Source organism: Hyalella azteca, unplaced genomic scaffold (genome assembly GCF_000764305.2).
Source record: "Hyalella azteca isolate HAZT.00-mixed unplaced genomic scaffold, Hazt_2.0.2 contig8906, whole genome shotgun sequence".
Classification (NCBI taxonomy): Eukaryota; Metazoa; Arthropoda; class Malacostraca; order Amphipoda; family Hyalellidae; genus Hyalella; species Hyalella azteca.
In genome coordinates this window covers 32,555-44,608 of record NW_025938989.1, presented here as the reverse complement: position 1 = coordinate 44,608, position 12,054 = coordinate 32,555, and the positions used below count along the sequence as shown (strand labels likewise).

The window sequence follows — 12,054 nt, the reverse complement described above, 5'->3', positions numbered from 1 at the left end:
CACGAATTATGATGGTGAGTGATGGGGTGGTTGCGATGAGGTTCACGAGTGATGATGGTGAGTGGCGGGCGATGGCTGGATTACTTCCTAGGCCTCCGAGTGATGATGGTGAGTGGTGGGGGTGTGGCAGGGTGATTGTGATGAGGCTGACGAGTGATGATGGTGAGTGGCGGGCGATGGCATCATTACCTCCTGTTTGTGTGATGTTTAAGTTTTTTTATTGATGAAGGAATGTCTGCATGCTTGCTATACGTGAGGAAGCAGCAGCAATCACTAAATTGATTTATTTGATGAAATAGTTAAGAATATCATCATTTTTAAATGGGAACTTCTTATGTACATAACTGAAGCTCAAATTCACTATAAACTGGGATATGCCTGCTACTGCACTAAGCACTGTAGGGGCAACCAACGGGGCAAACTCATTGAAATGCAAGAGTTTCCTAGAAAAGAAGTTCCATTGTATGTGCTGGTGAAATTCTCACTGTACAATTAAGATGAACAACGAGTCAAATTACCTTCTTGTTTTGTACACCTCTTCCCGCCCGACTTGCTTAAGTTTAACTTGAATACTTAACTAGTATACCTAAGCGAGAAAGACACACGTGTAGCGGCTACAGTTAGTGAACCTAAGGCTTTTTAAAACGTTGCAAGTTCGTAACGTTTTTAGCCAATGATTGACCTTTTCTGAAGCTCAGCCCAAAAATAACTGACAAGAAATTGGCTGCTACGTGTACTTACGCCGCTACGTGTACTTCGGCCGCTACGTGTACTTAGGCCGCTACGTGTGCTTAGGCTGCTACATGTACTTCGGCCGCTACGTGTACTTAGGCTGCTACATGTACTTAGGCCGCTACTTGTACTTATGCCGCTACGTGTACTTAGGCCGCTACGTGTACTTAGGCCGCTACGTGTACTTAGGTGTATAACTATAACACGTGTACCGTGCAGGAGATACCGTGCAGTACACGGTACAGGTGTCACGGGAAGGCGGTGCTCTGGGAGTCACACTCACGGGCAGCGAGGCGCCCACGGGCCCGCTCTACGTCGCGTCTTTGGTGCCCGGTGAATAAATTATTTGATGTTTATTAAAAGACTATTATTTACTTACATATAATGGGTACAGGTTATAATTTGATGTTAATTGAAGACTAATATTTATTTACATGTAATATGTATAGATTGTAATTATATGTTAATTAGAAGTGTATTAATTATTCACAAATTATGGGTGCAGTTTATAATTAGGTGTTAAATAGTCGTGTATTATTTATTCGTAAATACTGAGTGCAGGTTTTAATTAGGTGTTAAATAGAAGTGTACCATATATTTAAAATTTAAATTTGTGTCCATGGTTGCAAAATTCTGACTCGAAATGTACATTTTCAGCTCAATTTATTTCGTTTCACGAATGTTGATATTCATCGAACCTATCAATTAACAAGGAAGATATTTTAGTTAGAGCTACAAGTGACAAATTCTGCTTAGCAATCACGGAATAGTGAATGATAGAAAAGGAACTTTATATATTGAAAATTAGATTCAACAAGTTTCCGGACGACTGCGTTTTTAAAAAGATTTTTTCAGCAGCTGTTCGATTACATAGTAGTTTTGAGCATGTTTTTGGACATCTTCTCGAACAGCTCTTTCAACTTGTAGTTGTTGAACAGCCCTCTTTCAACCACTAGTAGATGTTGAACAGTCCTCCAACAACCTGTAGGTGTTGAACAGTCCTCCAACAACCTGTAGGTGTTGAACAGTCCTCCAACAACCTGTAGGTGTTGAACAGTCCTCCAACAACCTGTAGTTGTTGAACAGTTCTCCAATAACCTGTAGGTGTTGAACAGTTCTCCAACAACCTGTAGGTGTTGAACAGTTCTCCAACAACCCGTAGTTGTTGAACAGCCCTCTTTCAACCACTAGTAGTTGTTGAACAGCCCTCTTTCAACCACTAGTAGTTGTTGAAACCTGTAAGTGTTGAACAGTTGTCCTCTGTATGCCAGGTGGACTGGCTGAGCGGACAGGAGCCATCCATGTAGGTGACCGCCTTCTGGCCATCGATGGCCACAGCTTGAGCGGCCAGCCGCTGAGCCGCGCAGTGCAGCTGCTCATGGCCGCCGCTGATGTGGTCACTCTGCGCATCGCGCGACCAAAACACGCCCATAACACGCCGATATTGCCTGCCGGTAAAAAAATGTATTTTGTTTAAATTCACTTACATTATTTAACTTTTTAATAATAAATTTGCAAAATATTTAAATTTACAAATTTCTGTATGAATATTTGTTTATTATTTTCGTTTATTCTTATATTGACAAATATTAAAGAAATGAACTGAGAAGTTCTTAAGGAACGAGGTCACTGCAGCGCCATTGAGGAATCTGATATTAAAAGGAACCAGTTATTTTTATACTAAATATAAAAATATAAAGAATATTTTATAAATCTACGTTTATCGACGTGGAAAATTGAATATTTTTTTAAATAGTTCGCGTAAGGCCTAAATATAAAATTCATTTTTTCATCAACTATTTCCTCATTTATTTTAGTCAATGTAAATTGCTTCACATTTCAAGCTCTGGCTGATAGTCTCGATGGTTGATGGTTTCAACCCATTGTTTATCAACCAGATGATTGGACCGCCAATCAACCCATAGTTTATCAACCAGATGATTGGACAGCCAATCAACCCATTGTTTATCAACCAGATGATTGGACAGCCAATCAACCCATTGTTTATCAACCAGATGATTGGACTGCCAATCCCCCGTCGGTTGACAGCGCGGTTGCGTCCTGGTGTGGTAGCAGCGGGGGGTTGGAACACCCCCCCTCAACCCCTGCAGTCTCACCCTCCCCGCCCACCAAGCATACGCCGGGTAAACTCGATAAAAATTTACTTTTATTCTTGACTTTAATTTTTCTTTTCATGATTATAGTTTAAAAATGTGAATATTTTTTAAAATTTATTCTTTACGTTCTCGTAATTATAGAAGTTGTGCAATTGACAATTATGTTGATAATGCTGTTTTTAATGATGTTGTTTCTAATTTATAAAAGTATTCAAACTTACTAATATGTTAATATGATACAATAGTGATAAATAAATATGAAAAACATATGCAATAATTTAGAATTTCGTTTCACAATTTATTAATTGTTCTGCAAGATGTTTTTTTTCAAAATTTTAGAAAGCAAGGGCATTGCAGTATGACGGATTAATTGTTATATTAATACCTAATCACTGCAGGAAAGATTAATTACACATTGCAGTTCTCAATGTGTAGTTGAGATTTCTCCAGCGTTTCTTCAAATTGGAGTCTTGATTTCGCCGGAAAAAGTATAATCCTCTGTAAAATTACACTTTTTATCCGGAATCATGCGAAAAAATATCGATATTTAGCCATTACTCAACAAAAATTTTTGCTTCAAAATTGCGCGTGTCGAGAACGAGGTAAGAAGCGTAGAGTGCACGCTCAAGACAGCCTGTCTACGCTTCTTATATATAGTATATAGTATATATAGTATATAGTATTTATAGTATATAGTATATATATAGTATATACAGTTGCCTCTCTGCAGGCTCAAGACAGCCGCGTAAAGACGCAACTAACGACCTGCGTTTTTATTGACGTCTTCTTTTGTCTGAACTCGAGCCAGTTTTTGCCTTAGACTTCAAACTTAGACTTTAGCTTCCGTCTGCTGTGAAATCGACTATATGTAAAAAAATCGTTATCTAAAATCAGATTTTGATTAAGTTAATGAGACACACGTAAAGAAATTGTTATCTACACTCAGATTTTGGTTAAATTAATGATACGTAGCCAAAGAATGCATCTTCTACCCTCAGATTTGATTAGGTTAATGATACGTACGTAAGGAAAGCATCTTATACACTCAGATTTTGGTTTAGTTAATGACACACACGTAAAGAAAGCGTCTTCTACACTCACTTTGATTAAGTTAATAATGCGTACATAAAAAATTATTATCTACACTCAGATTTTGTTTAAGTTAATGATACTTGCGTAAAGAAATCGTCATCTACACTCAGATTTTGATTAAATTAATGATACGTACGTAAAGAAATCGTCTTCTACACTCAGATTTTGATCAAGTTTATGATACGTACGTAAAGAAATCGTCTTTTACACTCAGATTTTGATACATACGTGAAGAAAGCGCCTTCTACACTTTGATTTTTATTAAGTTTATGCTACTCACCTAAACAAAGGTTTTGGTCATATGAATACCTCTTATTAATAAATGAGACGCACTTACATATTTTCGAGGAGTTGATTACGAGATTTGCTGGGCTTCTGTACCAAGAGTTTAATTACTCGGGTGTACTTTGCACTTGCAGACAATCATTGCTTGCCTGCAAGAAAATGAAAGAGAAACGCGCTGGCTGGTCATGTTACAATATAATTGTGACATGTTTATCAAGTCACAACATGTTTTCTTGAGATGTTATTGTAGAATGCTTATGGCTTCTACAAAGGAGACATGTGTATATATAATATCTATAATTAGTCAATGACTTAATAACTACATAGATTTTGATTGAAGAACTTTTCACCCTCATATGGAGGTTTTCTCATAAGGATGAAAAATATTACTCAATATTCACCGCAGTGAGTGACAGGGAGCGCATTTTCTCGTCGACAAAAACGTGAAATCACGGACGGACGGACATGACGAGCACAATTGCGCTTTTTTCCATAAATGAAAAAATGCGCTAAAGACAGTACAAAAAAACGAGATGAAGTTTAGCGTTTGTGACGGTGGTAATTCTGTTACCGAATGCGAACGATTGAGAAACTACCCTCTGAAACGCGAATAAATGCGTACACGAGAACAATAAGCATCGCACTGCACCCATTATTTTATATTTAAACTTCCCGCACAATTTCTTGTAAAACTCGGATATTGTCATCTTCTTTCTTGATGATAATATTTATTTAAATAATGTTTAGCATACTCTTTCTGTTAATAATAAAATCTCGTAATATAAGTTCGTTATGAAATATTTCATTTTCAATACCTATTGAAATTTTCCTATACCAATTCAAATAATTTTTCCAATACCTATTTGCCATTGTCTTAATATCACAGAGGGAAGTCCTAGGACTTTATCAAGTCCCAGAAGTGTGGGCGAGATGGACAAGCGAAGTCCGTCTCAAGTTGTGCGCCCGGGGCCTGAGTCTTCAACCGACGAGCACGACGGATCAGAAGTTCCGGTTTCCGCTCCCGCGACACCGCCGACGTCCGACCAAGTGACCGGCGGTTCTAAACTTGGACGGAATAGTGACGGAGAAGTTCGGTTATCGCGGCGTCCGGCGTTCCGAAGTGACGGTGAATTTCATGATGAAAACCGGGACGTGGAGTCCGATGACCAGCAAACTATGACTTCGGTTGACCCTCAAACTATGCGATCGGTTGACCACCAAACTGGGCGATCGGTTGATCACCAAACTGGGATTTTAGTTGACCAGAAAACTGTGACGTCTAATGTAAAAAAATGTACCAGTTTAAGTAGCCAAAATAGCGTCAAGGTTATTCCAACATGTGAAAAAATTGAACGCGGTGACTTACGTAATCATACGTGCGCTACAGGATGCGAAACACCCGGGATAACAGACCGTAATATATACGAAGAATTAAATAAATTGACAAGCGGGCTATTGCCTAGCCCTTCGGTTAAACGAAGAATAGATCATAAAAACACGAGCATGAACAAAGCTGCATCCTCGCCTGGATCAGCCACCACATCGAGTGCTTCCGGAGTTACAGGTGCTTTACTAAGGTTCTTAATACATCAAAATTGCTTAAATTTTGATTTTACAGCTGTTTTGGACTTTGGTTTATTACTGATATTATTTTACGGTATTTATATTCGTATGCGATGTGTTCCTAAAATTTTTTTTATTCAAGTGAGATTCAATATAATATCTACAGGTACCAAAAATTTTATTTGAATGTACCATAGTGAAAATGAAGTTAGTTAAATATTCGTACCAAAGACCGTAGAGTTTTGTGTAGGAGTAACCCCTCAATTTTTGTGAAGCAAGTAGCAAAGTTCTTGGAAAAATGATATAATTGCTAAGGCATGTAGTTTAAGTAATAAGTTAGAATTTCTAACTGTTTGTTGAAATGAGGGCTTGCAGCGGGCAGCAGCAGCACTCCGGACTGGGACGAAATGATAGCTGCGTTGAACGAGATCAGTGCCACTTGTGGGGTGGTCGCTCGACAATCTGCCAAACACCAACACCAGATGCCACACCCACACAAACCCCCACACCAAACCACAAACCAACAAACTCAACAACTCCAACATCCACTCCAACACTCGAACCAACATCCCAATCAACAACCATATCAGTACCCAAAGCAACAACCACTATCGGATCCAAACAAAAAACAGCTACGCAACACTCTACAAGAAGAGCAGCAACTGCAGGGGGCTTATCTACCACAACAACAACAACAACAACGAGGTCAGTTTATTTATAAGATATAATTACTACAGAGATTCCAACCCTCGTTAGACATTAATTATAATTATAGAAGGCATAAATAGTAATAATATAATCGTAATAATCGAATATTTAAATTTATAAGCCTTAACTTAACAACTTGCTGCTAGAATTGATTCGCAGCCTCATCGGATGAAACTGATCTAACCTTCCCCGGTATGAGAACCACATTTTCATGTTGAGTTATTTTATTTATACAATTTTGATTCATGCATTTTTGAGCTCTGATGCATCATGTTGGGTGATCCATCCCCTGTACAAAGCGGGATGTTGTGTGTCGAATATCTCTGTTAAAGTTATTACTAATGGTTTACAGGAAAGTGATTGCTTTTAAATACATAATAATACTCATATTTATTATAGGATATAAGTAATTTAGTTATCAATTATCCATGATATTTATATTATAAACGATTAACGCGCACAGCTACTCGATCACGGAAAATCCAACTAATAATTTTTTTATTATGAAAACTAAGAATTTTCACCCCGCCTCGTTTTGGCGCGGCTTTCAAGCGGCTCCTCATCATCATATTTTTTGTCAAAAAGCCAAGCAAAAGATTTTAAATTTCACTTCAAAAACGTTCAGTCGATTTTATATTTATTCTCACGTAATGCCAAGGCTTTCAAACTGTGCTTTATCCTTGCGTTTTCGTCCGGAGCCTCGCCAACTGGATTAAATTCCGCTTCAGTTTTTTTTCACCGAAAACTGCTTTGAAACGCGTTGCCTTTGAGAGCGGAAGAGGCGAGGCAGGATCCGCTTGACTGCCCTCTACCAATGAGTCGCCAAACTTCTAAACTTCCTCACAAACTCCAGTATTTATTGCGCCCACATTTCTTTTAAGACATGGCGATTGTAGGAAACTTTTATTTCATGCTCTATTGATCGCGACTGCTGTTAGTTACTCGTTGCTTGATGCTCTGATGGTCGCGACTGCTGTTAGTTACTCGTTGCTTGATGCTCTGATGGTCGCGACTGCTGTTAGTTACTCGTTGCTTGATGCTCTGATGGTCGCGACTGCTGTTAGTTACTCGTTGCTTGATGCTCTGATGGTCGCGACTGCTGTTAGTTACTCGTTGCTTGATGCTCTGATGGTCGCGACTGCTGTTAGTTACTCGTTGCTTGATGCTCTGATGGTCGCGGCTGCTGTTAGTTACTTGTTGCTTGATGCTCTGATGGTCGCGACTGCTGTTAGTTACTTGTTGCTTGATGCTCTGATGGTCGCGGCTGCTGTTAGTTACACGTCAGATTGTAACGGGTGATGAAATATACCTATTTTAAGAATGATAAGCAACCCTTGTGATTACAAACTTACATCTTAAGTTCTATATTATCCCATGTAATAATATAATACTGATATGGAAAATTTCAGAGCTGACATAAGTGGAGTTGCAGCTCATTTGCACAAAGATGACGTGAAAGAAACGAATGACTTTCAAATATATAAGAAGAAAACACGCTCATATGCACAAAAATAGCGTAATTTAAAGCAATGACTTTCAAATATATTGTACGTAAACATATATACATATTCACTTGAAGCATACAGTACCTATCATGTTCGAGTATTTTGAAAATGCATTAAAAAATCCATTAAAAAATAATTAATTTAATAATTATTTCAATTTATTAAGTATTCTTAATTAATTAAGATAATTAAAAAAATGATATGTAATAATAATTAACTTAATTAGGTATTGATATTTATATATTATTATTTTGATTAATTAAAGTAATGTATTTAATTTTTAATTAATCCAATAAATCCATTAAAAAACTAACCTCTTGACCTGCATATCCCTCCAAGACGGACCGGCGGAGGCGACGCAGCAGGTGCTACAGGTGTGCCTCAAGAAGGACCTCGTGTATGAGGACTTCGGCTTCAGCGTCTCCGACGGCCTCTACGAGAAGGGCGTCTACGTCAACAGGATACGCAAGGGCGGCCCCGCCGACCGCTCGGGCTGCGTCAAGCCCTACGACAGAATCCTACAGGTGAGAACGGGTCCTTGCGACACAATCAGGGTAGGACCTGAGTTCTACAACAGAATCCTACAGGTAGGAAGTAAGCCCTACCACAGAATCCTGCAGGTAGGAACTAAGCCCTACGACAGAATTCTACAGGCAGGAAGTAAGCCCTACGACAGAATCCTGTAGGTAGGAAGTAAGCCCTACGACAGAATCCTGTAGGTAGGAAGTAAGCCCTACGACAGAATCCTACAGGTAGGAACTAAGCCTTACGACAGAATCCTGCTGGTAGGAACTAAGCCCTACGACAGAATCCTGCAACTGCGATAGAATCCTACTGGTAGGAACTGTGCCCTATGTTAGAATCCTGCACGTAAGAACCTTACAATAGAATCCGGCATGAAGGAACTGATCCCCACAACAAAATCTTGTGGGTTTGAACCGAGCCCTAAAAAAGAATTCTGCAGGCGAAAACGTATCCTTACGACAAAATCAGCCATGTAGGAAGGTAGCCCCACGATACAATCCTGCCGGTATGGATTAAGAAGAATGCCTGTGGACGTAGGGATTCTACTTTAAAGAATCCTCCAATTTTAATTTTTCTCAACCTTTGAGCAAAGTCGCAGAAGCTGTACGCATTTTAACGAAGTTAACCCCGCCTCTATGGCGATTGCCGGGCTTGTATTTAATTTATTTTCCATTTACACGAGATGCGTTCAACTTATTAACGTGCCGTGGTGAGATTGCATATTTCTGATTTGCATGACAAATTTCACCCAATCCTTCATCTTGATGACATTTTTGGCTGCAGGCTATATCATCTGTATGATATCGTCAATCTTGCATTGAGCTACACGCTGAAGTTTCTATAGTAAAATAACCTTAAAGTTATAAAGTTACCATATAATCACCTATAGCAGTTCATTTAAGTTAATCTAGATTTACATGATCACTAAATTGAACACAATTCAACATGCAATTGTTCAAAAAAAACATCTACCAGGAATTTACTTACGGAGTTCGCTTCACATTGTTCATTTATCCGAACTAATTTGCGTAATTTGCTGAAAATTCATCAGGTTTTGAATGTAATTCAAGTTTCGCTTAGTTACTAGGTAATTTCAATAAATTAATAATCTAATGATGATAAACATCATTTTTTTATTTCCCAGGTTAACGGCACACTAAGCCATGATTTTGACTGCTGTCTCACGGTGCCCATGATCGCCTCAGCCGGCGACGAACTTCACTTGTTGCTTTCGCGGAACCTCAACGAGGAACTAACCCCTCTCTTGCGACAAACCCCTGATATATGCACGTTGAACCCCTTCATGGAATTCCCCACGCTTCCCTCACATCAACAACACCAGCAATGCCAGAACCACTATGCTAGTGAGAACGTCCATGAGTTCGGAGGTTCGTCCAGTGCTAGACTACAAGCTGATCGTGCTGAATTTCTGAACACGCAGCTATACTGCAATTCGAGCCCATACCTTCGCAAAGCAGAAATTGCCAGTAGAAAAGAGAGTCAAATTACACAAGTGCCAGGCAGCCCCACTTGCCATAGAGGATCTCCTAAATTTCCGATTTGGTCTAAGCAGCCCTCGGCTAGTGACCCCGGAGAGAAAAGTTGCCACGAAGACAAAAGCGACCCCATCACTTCCATTACAGCGCCCCAAATGCACCAGCCAACCCCTCCATCAATAACCGAGCTGGAAAACCAATTAAAGTCTTTAAGTAACTCAAGTCGTCCTCATTTACTGCAGTGGGCGGATGAGACTTTAACCCTCCCGGCCCACTTTAGGTCGGGCTCCAACCCACTACAGCAGACCAAATCCAACTTCAAAGCCCCACTCACTCCTCAGCCAGGCAGACAATGCCGCGGAAATGATCGTGGCTGTCGTGCAAATGGCCCTCCTGTCGACAATAACGTTGAACCTGTTTACGCGCTCCACACAAATGCTCCTGCAACTTCCTTTGTTGCTGAAAACTCGAACACAACTCAGCTTTGTCAGCCCGCGGCTTGTGTTTCTTCCCACGTTTCCTCCTCAGTTAAATCCGAGTCTTCAACTCGGACACGAAACTGTTTGACTGATGCATGCGCGTCCAGCCTCTCTCGGTCCCACCTGACTTATGCTGTCCCAGGTTCTCCTGTCATTTCACGGATATCTGCTTCTCCTCTGATGGGTTCCAGCGGCGGTTTATCTTCGGCCGAGCCTCACACCGCCGGCCTTTACGTTAGTAAAGCAACGGTGCAATTTCAGGTCCCGGTTTCGACCGCGAACAATTCTCGCGGGAAAGCCGCTGATTCTGACCTGGCGTGCCATAAGTTAGACAACTCTAGGGCTGTTTCGAGGACCTCCTAATTCCAGTGAGCGCTCATCAGAGCTCAAAACATTTCTCCGATTTGAGTGCTTAGGATCCGAACAGCAAACGATAACAATATTTATAATATTAATGTGAGGAATTATTGTTTATACGACGCGTGTGTGTATCTTAATACCTATGACGTAAGATCGCTCAGGGATGTATGATAAGCTTGAACGAAAGTATATTATGCTATGCCTAACAAAGATTTATTAATTAATTAAGAAATATAAATCTATGAGAATTTACACGATATAAAATATATTGTGTATTACGTTGCCCGAAGAAATAAAAAGTACTGCACATTAGTGAATAAGTCTTTCCGCTACTAACCGCATATGATGCTAGTAATTCAGTGAAATATGTAGAATAGTATTCTTATAATTGTTCTCATTCTTATCATAAATATCTATGTTTCCATTTACTTATCTATTTATTCAGTTTCATGTACAGTGTATACACCAAACAATGGTAAAGAAACTGGTCGCGAAACTCCAACGCTAACAAACTTTCCGTAAAATGTACAGGAAAATGACGTAAAATAAGCGACGTGGGGAACAAACTAAGCGAAACCTTCGCACTGCTTCCGTAGACTTGAACTGCAATAATTAAAACGTGTTCGTTACTGATAAATTCAGTGGTGATTTCTGCCACGCAGTGTCCACACACACACATACACATGCTAGTTCGCAGATGATGTATGTTTATACATGAATGATGTTTGTTCGTATGACGTCTATTTACACATGAATGAAGTTAGTTTGTATGACGTCTGTTTACACATGAATGATGTTTGTTTGTATGACGTCTGTTCACACATGAATGATGTTAGTCCATATTATTTTCATTTATGCAAAAAATTAATTCTGTTAAAATATATCTGTACATATTAACACGCATGAGGTGCGTCGTATGAATTAAATTAAAGGACCCGCCGTGTTTATTTAATAAATACACAGTAATAAAGAACGTGTGGGCATTTTTATCCCTCCTAAGAGCAACGGAAAGATTGCACGTCATTAAGAAAATACGGGTATTTTGAGTTGACAAGACTCGTAAATTTGAAACTCTTGATTTGTCTGCATAACTTCTGCATCGTCTGCATAACTTCTGCATCATCTGCAGAACTCCTGCATAGTTTGCATGACTTCTGCATCGTTTATTACTTGCATCATGTGCAGAACTTCT

General features: G+C 39.4%; 1 protein-coding gene across 1 annotated transcript in view; it reads left to right on the top strand.

Annotated features, from left to right (window-relative positions):
* LOC108682639 overlaps positions 1-11,818 on the top strand; it is a 52,101-nt gene extending 40,283 nt beyond the window's left edge. Inside the window, exons 13-19 of the mRNA XM_047881826.1 lie at positions 952-1,065; positions 2,004-2,186; positions 2,748-2,876; positions 5,113-5,790; positions 6,156-6,494; positions 8,342-8,526; positions 9,672-11,818. Coding sequence (XP_047737782.1) covers positions 952-1,065; positions 2,004-2,186; positions 2,748-2,876; positions 5,113-5,790; positions 6,156-6,494; positions 8,342-8,526; positions 9,672-10,865 — 2,822 coding nt within the window. The 3' untranslated portion in view covers positions 10,866-11,818. The remainder of the gene's footprint in view (positions 1-951; positions 1,066-2,003; positions 2,187-2,747; positions 2,877-5,112; positions 5,791-6,155; positions 6,495-8,341; positions 8,527-9,671) is intronic.
* Positions 11,819-12,054: the final 236 nt, after the last annotated feature.